The 12,310-nt window shown below is 41.6% G+C and overlaps 1 protein-coding gene across 8 annotated transcripts in view; it reads left to right on the top strand.

Annotated features, from left to right (window-relative positions):
* LOC125742054 (V-type proton ATPase 116 kDa subunit a 1-like) overlaps positions 1–12,310 on the top strand; it is a 46,135-nt gene that overhangs the window by 30,642 nt on the left and 3,183 nt on the right. For 5 of the 8 annotated variants that reach the window (XM_049013657.1, XM_049013660.1, XM_049013655.1 and 2 more), the window contains 11 exons: positions 1,150–1,300; positions 2,153–2,292; positions 2,611–2,774; positions 2,881–2,971; positions 3,074–3,192; positions 3,364–3,580; positions 3,694–3,801; positions 4,777–4,971; positions 5,876–5,893; positions 7,045–7,162; positions 7,443–7,614. In XM_049013657.1, the coding sequence (XP_048869614.1) occupies positions 1,150–1,300; positions 2,153–2,292; positions 2,611–2,774; positions 2,881–2,971; positions 3,074–3,192; positions 3,364–3,580; positions 3,694–3,801; positions 4,777–4,971; positions 5,876–5,893; positions 7,045–7,162; positions 7,443–7,614 (1,493 nt within the window). The remainder of the gene's footprint in view (positions 1–1,149; positions 1,301–2,152; positions 2,293–2,610; positions 2,775–2,880; positions 2,972–3,073; positions 3,193–3,363; positions 3,581–3,693; positions 3,802–4,776; positions 4,972–5,875; positions 5,894–7,044; positions 7,163–7,442; positions 7,615–12,310) is intronic. The other 3 variants (XM_049013662.1, XM_049013663.1, XM_049013661.1) reach the window with 3 other exon arrangements.

The raw sequence follows: 12,310 nt of genomic DNA, 5'->3' as shown, positions 1-12,310 counted from the left end.
CCACGCCCAGCAGAAGATTATATTCCAGATGCAGAGGAGGCAAAGTGGCATTGATCTCACTGCGTCATTGGTGGAATTCCTTGAGGTCAGCGGTCAGAGTGGGAGCGGAGCATTGGAATCTCAGACTGATTGTGTAAATGGCAGCGCATGAGTCTCTGCCGCTCTCTCCTCTCGTTTCGTAACAGGCTGTGGTCGGACTGGGCTCCTTCTACCGCACACTTGGTGTGTTATAGGTCATGAAGATACAGTTTGTCTCTGGGCAGCACCATAAATCTTAGGGTATTTCGCATCACCTGCTGTATTTGGGGAGCTTTGTAAGCAGGGTAACTGCCAAATTCTGGGCAAACCCACCTGAAACCATCCCTAACCATTATCTGCCTTTATCCACCATGACTTACAGCTGAGAAAACGGGGCGGCCCAGGAGCATTTGAGGTTTAGGGCCTTCTTCATGGGCCCAACACTGCATTACTGTGCCACTGCTAGGATGTGATCTGGTGACCTTCCGGTTACAGCACAGGCACAGGCCTATCCTACTCAGCCGTACTTTCTGATTTCCCTGAAACTGTCTTGGAATTGTGCTGGTAAGCAGAATGTATTTTCAGAGTAGAAAGAGGAGTCATTCCCTGCCTTTTGAATATCATTTTGAATATAATTCCCTATGGGGATCAATAAACTAGTATTATCATATAATGTTAGGTGGTACTTCAGAGAGACATTTTATAATCATTAAACAGCACTTGCAAGGCGTCATAAAGGCAGACTGTGGTAGTGAAACTGATTATATGTGTCTGGAAATAACCTCACTGTACACAGCCTTAGGATATCATTATATGTTAGATATGACTTATCTTGTGTAAAGCTGACAGAGTTCAGTTCCTACTCCTGCTCTGTGTATGCAAACGTGATCGCTTTGTGTTATGAGTGGTAATGGGGAAAAACATGGATATTAAGCACCCGATGAGGTTGGCATCTTCTCATGTGGTACTTTGCCGTCCGTAAGATTCTTTGAGCAAAGTATCTTTAGTTATTAAGTGATTGATGCTTCCATCAAGAAGAAATGTAGGCAGTGATGAGAAGTGAGGAATCTCCAAGCACGTGGTGTAGAGCATGAGACGCCAGCATCAGCATGGTCCTCTGTCTGCCTGCAGGAGAGGAGCGGCTCTACGGTGCCCTCCATTCTCAACAGGATGCAGACCAAGCAGACTCCACCCACCTTCAACAAGACTACCAAGTTCACCGCTGGCTTCCAGAACATTGTGGATGCCTATGGCATTGGGACATACAGAGAGATCAACCCAGGTAACGAACACCCACGTTAATCTAAATGCAAAAAACATAGACCTCACTTGCAGCCTCCCGACACACTCGTGTTCTGTCATGAATAATCCATTGCAGAAATTTCACCTGGGGGCTTAGTTCTTATATAATGAGAATGCATTATTTGGACTAAGTGCCTACTGTAATTCAGCACTGAATGCAATGTCCCCATTACTGCTCGAGCAAGACTTGCGCACATCAACAAACGTAGTGAGCACAGATGAACAATTTCTCAGAGCAATAATAGGGCCTCTAAGAGCAGTTGGATTTTATTGCATAATTCAGAGATACTATTTCTAAGACATTTCAGACAGAACTATCTCTAGTTGTTTCACCTGGGTCTAACTTAAAACAAAGTTGTACTCTCTGTCTCATCAGCCCAAGCTTGGAAGGAAAGTGACACTCCTCATCTCAGTAGCCAAGGCTGAGATTGATAGGAAGTAGGAAAGAAGACAACACCACTAACATCATCAATTATCAGCACAGTCTTTGCAGTCTAGTTGTGTTAATTAACATTCCTCAACTTTGCTTTCTTCTACAAATATTAAGTATTGTTCCTGCCAGATGATTAGCTGGACATGTGATCCAAATGCTTGATTTGCATATTTCTTATTGGTCGTTGCGCAAGTTCTGTTGCAAATACTTTCATGGTTTCTCGGTTATGGCTCATGCCTCATCAAAAATAATCAGTAACATGCAGAATTAGGACTTCAGTGTGAGATACTGTAGAAAGTACAGCATCGTGACACACAATGAAACATTAATGATAAGCGTTGAGCCCAGATAATGGAATGGGAATCTTGTTCTCTCTCCTCCGTAACGTCTGTCCTGTAGCCCCATATACCATCATCACCTTCCCCTTCCTCTTTGCTGTCATGTTTGGTGACATGGGCCATGGGTTACTCATGACGTGTGCTGCCCTCTATCTGGTCTTGAGGGAGAGTCGGCTCCTCTCTCAAAAGAGTGACAACGAGGTGAGGACAAATCTCGGAGTCTCATTCTAATGGTCCTGGAGAAGATGGGATTTTCATTTTTTTTTTAAATATCAAATAACAAACACCAATAAGCTTTACCCCAACTTGCATATGCACATTATTACAAGTATTGTGAGATGACTAATCACTCTTCTTTGACTTTGGTACGTGATTCTGGTGTTAAAAGTAGGCCATTGAAGCACATGTTCACACTGTATGATACAGCCACAAAATGGTGGATACAGATAAATCAGTGTCCATACCTTTATCAGGCGACTTAAATAATGTCTTTCATGATCTCCTTTTCATACAATCCAGATGTTCAATATGGTGTTTGCTGGGCGCTACATCATACTCCTGATGGGAATATTTTCTGTCTACACTGGAATCATCTACAATGACTGCTTCTCAAAATCGCTTAATATGTTTGGATCGGGCTGGAGTGTGAGACCCATGTTTTCACCCAAGGGAGGCAACTGGTCGTAAGTTGTTGGAATTTTTCATTGTCTGCTGATTTCATATTTGTTTGCATAGTAGATATAGTGAATAGTGTACTTTATACTTACATCTTTACAATGTTCTCTTTAGAGTGAAAACACTTGAAGATAATGCATTGTTGCAGATAGATCCAGCAGTAGAAGGAGTTTTCGGTGGACCTTATCCTTTGGGTATTGACCCGGTAAGAGTTCATGCTGTATCTGTAATATGCTCAGGATGCAAATGCGGCAGTTTATTTATTTTTATATGAATGTCTGAGTCTAATGATCTTTTTTATATTTAGATCTGGAACATTGCCCAAAACAAGCTCACCTTCCTCAACTCTTTTAAGATGAAGATGTCTGTCATTCTGGGTGTGATCCACATGCTGTTTGGGGTCACCCTCAGCTTGTTCAATCATCTGTAGGTTCCAAGATATTTCTCAGGGGTCTCAAAATTGTTTTTTTAAATTACAGAAAAGTTATAATTAAGACACACAGTGTTGAGACCATTAAGTGTTGCGATCAAAGAAGTATGATAAGACCATTATTTTTAAGCTATTGTTGCTTAATTCTTTGTCCTGTGATTTCAAAGGTACTTCAAGAAGCCTCTGAACATCTTCCTTGGTTTCATCCCTGAGATAGTCTTCATGAGCAGCCTCTTTGGATATCTCGTCCTTCTTATCTTCTACAAATGGGGTGCCTATGATGCCGTCACCTCCAAGGATGCCCCAAGCCTGCTCATTGCCTTCATCAATATGTGTCTCTTCAACTACAGTGACCCCACAAACAAAGCCCTCTACAGTGGACAGGTGACGGTCCCTGTCTGTCCGTTGGGCCCATGGAATTAAGTGTCAGAGAAAAAATGGAGCCTAGTGCCTTCCGCTGTGTGTGCAACCTAACGTCTTTCTGTTTGAATCTATAGATTGGGATCCAGTCTTTGTTGGTGGTGATTGCCCTTGCATGTGTTCCCTGTATGCTGGTTGTGAAAACAATGGTGCTTCGTCGTCAGTACCTGTGGAAGAAACACCTGGTATGTCAATCTGTACCATAAATACAGTACTGTGCAAAACTCTTGGGCTGCCCAAGAGAGTTATATTTAAATCATCTTCGTGTTGGTGTAAAATAGAATATCATGTGTGTAAATGTGTGTTACCTTACTCATTTCCAAACCTCTTTTGATGTCACCCCAGTTTTTGCAATAACCATCCAATACACTCATGGATTTGTTGACTCAACCACTAGCAGATCTTGTTTGGCTAATGCACAAATCATTGAATTATTTGACTGATAAAGTAAATGAATTAAGTGAGCAACTAGTTAAATTTAATGAAATGGCTGGGGAGAGAAGTGGTTTGGGAATTGAAGCAGTGTTATTCTAGCCAACCAACAAGATATCAGTAACCGTTTGGAGAACATAAGAAATTTTTTTTCTGTCTAACTCTTCTGTTGTTAAGGTATTATTTGCATCACTTGTAGGTCACTTTGGACAAAATCATCTGTTAAATAAGTCTAAACATGTATCTTATTTGCATGCATTTTAATGTTATATTGTGTTTTGGTTGGAGCAGACTTGTAACCCAGACAAACGTATTCTTTGACGGCCTAAGACGTTTGCAGAGTACTGTATGTCTAACAGTCTTATCTTTCAAAAGTGGCTTTAGGAGTCTTCAAAGGTTGCCTTAAGCATGACTTTTTGTTGGGTTTGTTTAAATGCTTGAAGTATCTCTTGGGTAGACTGTGACTAAATCCAAGTTCTTTGATGTAGCATTTGACCAAAAATTTTGTAAATCTAGTTTAGCATTATTTATTATTTATGTGTGCCACTTTTATTCCGTTTATAGTATAAAACAGTGAAAGGAATATCTTTTTTTATTCATAGATATTCATTGGCAAGTCAAAGTATTCAAAATATTTACTTGTGCATGTGAGTGTCTGGTACATACCGAGAAAAGTAAACCCAAGGCATGCTTCAAGCCAAAAGAAGACTTTTGGATTTTGTATCTAGTCACAGAAGAGGGAAGAAAGCCCTGCTGAGAATCTAGAATCTTTAGAACAAACAGGTGTGTCCTCATCATGCACGGGACTCACTCAACAGGGCACTCAGAAATTTGGTGGGGTCCGGGTTGGTAACGGGCCCACAGAAGATGAAGCAGAGATCATTGAGCACGACCAGCTGTCCCAGCACTCTGAGGATGATGAGGTAAGTGCCACGTTCTAAGGAGCTATGGCTCTTTGACCCATGTCTCCACCCTACCTGCATCCCCCAATGACCGTCTCCAAAGTCCAAACCTACTCCTGCATGGCAGATTTTTTGCTTTAGCAAAGCAAATGTACCTCTTACCAAAAGGTTTGAATATCTGCATTACTGAGCTTTGAGATCTAAAGTGTAGCCTAGCAGGCTAAGAACAAACCTTTTTAGAATGCTACTTTGAAATGGAAGTAGTATACTTTTCAGCTTGTACCTTATAACTGGCCTACTGCCTTAGACAAAGCTCCTAAAATTCAGTGTACAGTTTTGCTGATGGGTCATATCAAGATGATTAAGCTATGATATCAAATTTTCAAGTCCACTACTACAAACGGAAAATCAATGTAGACTTTCTTACCTACATGATTCATATTGGGGTTAATCAAGAACGACAATATAATCCTAATCTTTCCATAAGCCTTCTCTCTGTAAGCACTTTTGTTTAGAACAGGTTTCTGCTGAATATTTTGAAACAGAATGACCATCTTTATTCAAAATCTAAAACGCTGTGATATCGGATGGCAGCTAGGTTGCAAGCTCGGCTGATGTGGGGAAGTTCACATTTCTAGAGCTGAGTCATACAAACCTAGACCTGGAAGGATGTTAAGTGGGGGTACACCCCATATCCCTTTTACTCTAGAATTTGTCCCATTATATGTTTAATGAAAGCTGGAAAATCTGATGATTGTGGCCTTCCAAGACCAGGTTTGGAGACCCCTGCTCTAGAGCACCCATCTTAATACATACTCAGTGTGTCATTCCACATCAGCACTGACCTCCAAAAGGTAGCTTTTCTATAACTAACTTTTGTGTGATCTGACTCTGCAAATAAACATAATCTGCAATTATTTTCAAGCACGCAGAAGAGGAAGTGGTAAGAGAACATTGCATGTTACTGGCTTGTGTCTCCATCACATCTTCCACTTGCTCTGTCTGTTGCCATCAGCTGCATCATCCTCGTCTTTGCCATTCGCTGTCTTGCAAGCACCGTTTGTTGTTTTGGCCTCCATGTGTTCATGTGAACACTAATGGCAAAAATCTGTAACTGTTCTGGGGAGACTGGAGAGAGATATCTTAATGGCTTGAACAGATGGAATCTTCTATAATGGTAGACTGATTTAGTTGGAGATGAGGTGTACTCCCGTGTCGTATTCTCTGAAACAGGTGTTTTTAAGATGTTCCCCAATCATCTCATTTTAATCTGATTTCAAGTCCTCCTGAGATAATACTCTCTCTACTCGCATTTCATAAATATTTGATAAAAACTGACAGCTAATAGTATAGAAGAACAGTCTTCAGCCTTTCTTATATTAAAGAATTGTCGGCTGTGGTCTGTACTTCCTGTCGTCACGTCTAGTATGTTTTCACAAGCGCCTTATGTAAGAAAATGTGTTTTGCCGGAGAGATTTAAATGCCAGCTTAGAACGGAGTGAAAAATATATTTTTCATATTAACCAAATTATAGGGGTCTGACTCAATACAATACAAAATTGTATTTTGTATTCTTTGTTATGTTGCCCTTGAAACAACAGCATTCCCAATTTACCCATTGCTGTAGTGTGAAGGCCATAGAATAACATACAAGCAAAGAAGCTGTCACACTCAAGGACTGCAGAACTGTTATTTGACTTGTCCATTGTTGTCGTCTTGATGTCGGTCTGTCACGACACATTCTGTTTTGTCTTCTCTTTCATTCTGTTATTTAGCTGATAAGCGTATATAGTAATATAAATCTGTTTTTACTCGAGTAATGTTTCAGTATGAATATGATGCATTTTTACATTGGCGTATAGATATATATGTGAAGACTTTTGTTTGGATTTATAACTAGAAAATGATAAATGTGGCTGCTTTGCTGCTTTGTTGCTGCTTTGCTGTGAGATGTGAGCCTTTCCTGTACTTCATGTGCCTCTCATTGAAGAGGCCAGGTCTACTCATAAATATTATCCTCACACAAAGAGTGCGCTACATCATGGATTTAGCCCAGAACTTCCCTGCATTGTTCCCTCTGTTCTGTCCCTGCAGTTTAACTTTGGAGATGTAGCAGTCCACCAGGCCATCCACACCATTGAGTACTGCTTGGGCTGCATCTCCAACACGGCCTCCTACCTCCGCCTTTGGGCTTTAAGCTTGGCTCATGCACGTGAGTGTCAAAGCTCTATCTGACAGCTTCCCAAGGAATGCCAGCATCTTTGCCTCCTTACATTTAGGTGTGGCACACGTCATATTTTTGCCATATGCACTGTTAATATACTTTTTGCTGGACATTACTCTGTCATGAAGATAATTTTTACCCCCAAGTGGATATTAAATTACTCGGGTGCCACAGCATGTCAATGAGAAGATAATTGACAGGACGGTATGTTCTGTGCTGTGGTATTCGGACACTGAAGTGCAGCTCTTCGCTTCCCCTTGTCCCACAGAGCTGTCTGAGGTGCTTTGGGGCATGGTGATGCGCCTGGGCCTGAGCTCCAGGAGCTATGGTGGCTTCTTCGGCTTATCCATCATTTTCTCAGCCTTCGCCACGCTCACCGTTTGCATCTTGCTGGTCATGGAGGGCCTGTCAGCCTTCCTGCATGCTCTCCGCCTGCACTGGTGAGTATGTGTGGGGAATAGGTGTCCATCATGAAATAGCAACAAAAAGCAATTGTAAATACATTAAGATTATAAACAGAATAGTAGAAAGCTGTTACTTTATTCATCCCCATGGGGAAACTGGGATTTCGCCAGCCCATCTTGCTCTTCCAGAGGCACACAGTAACATGTACGGGTGACGGCAGGTTTGGGGTTCAGGGCAGGTTGGCCTGGGTCCAGCAGCCAGGGAGAAGTTTGGATTCAGAGCTGTGCTCAAGGGTCCATCGATTGCATCCTCCAGCCAACTATAGCTTTTGACCCAGTGACTATCTGTGTGTGAATGCTTGTATGTAGGTAATGTATGTATGTATCTATTGTGCTATTTCCATGACAACTAGCTGCCAGTGAAGCTGAACCAGCTGAAGTGTGTTGGGGGTCATTAACTGATCTTTTTTTAACCAACAAGTCTCATCTCGTTCTTGAGGTTAATGTCTGTGTGCTGCATTTCCAATCGGGGACGCCTGCATTGACCATACCCTTTCAACATAGGCCTGCACTCAAGCTTTCTGTCATTCACAAGCTGTTTAGAATCCGTAATGGATAAAAGTCAGATGGAAGAATTGTAGGCATTTCCAGGCTGAGGTAATCTTTCAGGATTGCGGTGTTATAAAAATATCATTGGAGAAAAAAAAACCTCACCTAAAAGGACTGATGTACACTGCCTGTACAGCGCAGTTCACTGGCATTTGCAGATCCAACTGTATTTTTATTTTTTTTTTTAAATAATCCTTTGACTGCTATAAGCCATTAAAGGCTAATAAGCACTTTACCTCATACATTTGATATGAACTTCAGTGTATTTGCATTGGAACAGGGTAGAAGTTAATGCTTTTCCATTGTTTTTCTACATTCATTCTGCCCATCACTGCTGAAATGCGAGTTTCCTCAAGTTACTCCTTCACCTTCGGTCTAGCTTTGCCGAAACATAGTTATGGGAACTTGGCACATCTCAGAAACACGTAAAGTGGAGTGATGCTCTGGCAGCTGTTCATGATCAGTGGGATAAAACGATACAGAAGGTGAGATGAGGACCCTGTTGTTCTTCTGACAGAAAATGTCTGCCACAGATCATCTAAAGATCGTGCCAACAAAAACATTATGCTATTAAGAAATGTCTCACTTTCCCCCTCTAAATTCTGTTACTGACCTGAAAGCTGTGAAACTGGTTGCCTATGGAATAACACATATGCACTGAGTAATTCTTAATATAGAGTCAGTATATCATCTGACATTTTCCATGCTTGGTTAGGCTAATGTAGGACTGAAGAGGACCTAAAAGAGGCCTGTGCTTCTTCGGCCCCGTGTTTAACCTGCACTTTCTCAACTCCCTTGCTAAGTATTTGCCGTTACAGTAAGGCATTCCTGCACCCATACCCTGCTTTCCTCATGCTCACGCCAGGGTTGCCATGTCAACCATAGGTCACAACTCCGATTGAGCACCATTTGAAATTTTCTAACCATCTTACAACTATGATGATTGCAATATGATTGTTCTGTGCTTGTAATTTATGTGGCTAATGATATAGTAGTAATGACAAGTTTTTTTTGTCCAATTTGTCCAAATTTATATTTGCTTTTCAGTTTCATTTTTCTCAGATAGTGCCAGCATTGTGACAAAGGCCTATAATGACCTCTGAAGTACTATTCGCACTTTATCACAATTGCCAGTTTTTATAATACGCTATTCACTGTATATTTATCAGAGGCACCATAAAACTCCTGCAGTCAATCAGTTGCCATTAGTATTGAGACGACAAACTGAACATTTGATTACAATGTAGTCAATTGACAATTAAAGATTGAGTTTAATACATAGACCTGCTGAGCCCTTGGCGAGGAAGGAAATAAGTCAAATAAAAGGCCTGTAGCTGAAGAACAGCTGTGATTATGGGCAATTGTCATGTTTTTCTAACACATTTCAGAACCTTTAACAGAAGCACATGCGGGGGGGGGGGGGGTTGTCATCAGTCCTGCATTTCAATGTGTTTCAGTTTCAGTTGGGGAATCGGTAGGGGAGAGAGGTCTGAGGTGGTTCTTCACAAGTCAGACGTCACAAGAATAGCTTAAAGCTCTCATCTGAAATAGGCTGGACCAAAGGAAGCACATATGTGGCGTGGTGCACAAATGTAATTTCATATCGTGATCATTGTCGTGTTGGGGACTGTGATTCCCACAGACCCATGTTCCAGCCGCCCACCCTAATCAGGGTGCTGGGGGACCTGAAGCCCATCCCAAGCAGAAGAGGGCACAGGGCTGGGGTGCATGCGGGTCAGGACTTCAGTCCATTGTCATTTGTATTAATAGTTCCATAACTGGTGATGACTCAAGATGGGGAGCTTCTGAATGTCAAGGGGAATATGAATGTATATTCAACTGAACATGAAAATTGTCATGGGAATCCTCTTCCTTTTCATTTAGCCTGTTTTCATGCCTTTCACCTAGCACATGCTTGATCTTAATCCGTAAATACTGTTAAGGCAAAAGTGTATCATTCCTAAAAGGAGGCCCAGCAGCTTTCTGTCTGTCTTATGAATTCCATCGAGTCAGAGAACCACCTCCTCCTCCCCTCATATGGCAGAAAGCTTAGAGTGTGACATTTGGCATTTGAGCTGCAGGAAACCCAGCCCCTGACCCTACAATGGGCCTGGAGTCTCTTAAGGTAGCAGTGAGGGCTTCTGGGAATACAAAGCTCACCCTACAGAAGGAGGGAAGACCGACATCCTCCACAAGAACCTTAACCACAGTCGCATTGTGTTTTTTGGCCAGACTTTAAGCACGTATTTGCATGTGCAGCCACGTTCTGTGACCTCAGGGTTTTCCTGATGAGATTTTACCAGTGAGAGGAATGCAAACTGAACCTCAAATATAACTTTGAAAAAGTTTTGTCCTTCAGTTACATTAATGTCGTAAGAAGTAGGTCATGTGGATGACAGATGACAGTAACTGAAATTTGCGTTTCCAAATGTCCTCTAAGCCATATACAGCCCTCAGGAGATGTTTGACAACTGAATCGATGTTCTTCTAGACATCCAACAAGATATCAATAACTTATTGGAGAAAAAAAAATGTTAGTTTTATTGTGTTACTCTTAATTTGCATACGTTAATTGACATTTTTTCTTTACTGAGCAAATATACACTACAAATATATCTTTGACTACCTAAGACTTTTGCACAGTACTGTATGTTTGTAGGATGAGAGCTGCGAATACTATTATTGCACATATGGAGTCACAAACTTATTCTAACACATTTACTAGAAATTATCATACAGAACATAATAAATCAAACAACCTTAGGCACTAAGGTATATGATTTTAAAATGAGGTCCAAGCATGTCTCGATGTCCTAGTATCTCCTGTTTGTGCTTTTTTTTAAGCATAGCAGATGTATAGAGTAAGGTTAAATCAACTGGGAACCTGAGAACATGCCTCAAAAGGACCTTATTAAAAGGTATCAGATCAGCATGGATACTGAGCAGTCTGATTGGTTAAATTCTCTGCATGTGTGTGTGCATTTTCTTACTTTTGGTGAAGTGAGGATTTCTTGAGGTGACCAAAAACATAATTTCGTAAGACATATCAAAGCCATCATCTGGCCTTGAGCTGACCTCACGCTCGGTCAGGGTAAGTCCAGCTTTGGACAGAGCAGAGCGGTACCGGCGCATTTAGCAGACTGGTACCACTGAAGTCTGGCTGGACATCATTGTTTTTCCTGGCGAGATGCCTGGAATATTCTCGCAACATGCCAAGAGGAGATTGCTGCTCTTATGTTCATAAACATTTGACCTGAAGCTTCTTTTAGTGGGGAAAGAAACCCCACTGTTAATCAACAGTAAAAAAATAAGGCTGAAAGCAAGACCGTGGAAAAGCTGCTTAAGCCCAGCTTATCACTTATCTGAATGAGAGGCAGGCTGTGCCTTGAACGCTGTCGTTCCGTTTTGTGATTATTCCTGCACTTGGTTCTCTGAAGTTATCACAGCACCACAGGTACTGAGAAACAACAAAAGATGAATTTCTTAGCTTTTAAGTTTAATTTGTAGCTGAAACATTCTGTGACAGTTGAGAATATAATATAATTACATAAAGATTTTATTTTTATATATATGTGTGTGTGTGTGTATACCTCCATCCATCCATCCATTTTCCAAACCGCTTATCCTACTGGGTCGCGGGGGGTCCGGAGCCTATCCCGGAAGCAATGGACACGAGGCAGGGAACAACCCAGGATGGGGGGCCAGCCCATCGCAGGGCACACTCACACACCAGTCACTCACGCATGCACTCCTATGGGCAATTTAGCAACTCCAATTAGCCTCAGCATGTTTTTGGACTGTGGGGGGAAACCGGAGTACCCGGAGGAAACCCCACGACGACATCGGGAGAACATGCAAACTCCACACACATGTAACCCAGACGGAGACTCGAATATGTGTGTGTGTGTGTGTGTGTTATGAAATCTCTTTTCAACTTTTGGCCATTTTTCACCTCAAATGAAACACTGGTCTGTAGGTATTTATATAATGATAATAAATTTAAGGTAGCACGGTTAAAAAACAAGAAATGCACTTTTTTTGTAAGATTGATGCAGGGTGGGTGTCTCGTGACGCGTTTGGACAGTGTGAGACCTGCATTGTCCTTGTGTCGGCATAGCAAGGC

This window comes from Brienomyrus brachyistius, chromosome 5, assembly GCF_023856365.1.
Source record: "Brienomyrus brachyistius isolate T26 chromosome 5, BBRACH_0.4, whole genome shotgun sequence".
Classification (NCBI taxonomy): domain Eukaryota; kingdom Metazoa; phylum Chordata; class Actinopteri; order Osteoglossiformes; family Mormyridae; genus Brienomyrus; species Brienomyrus brachyistius.
The sequence above is the reverse complement of the archived record's forward strand: the minus strand, read 5'-3'. Positions and strand labels throughout refer to the sequence as shown.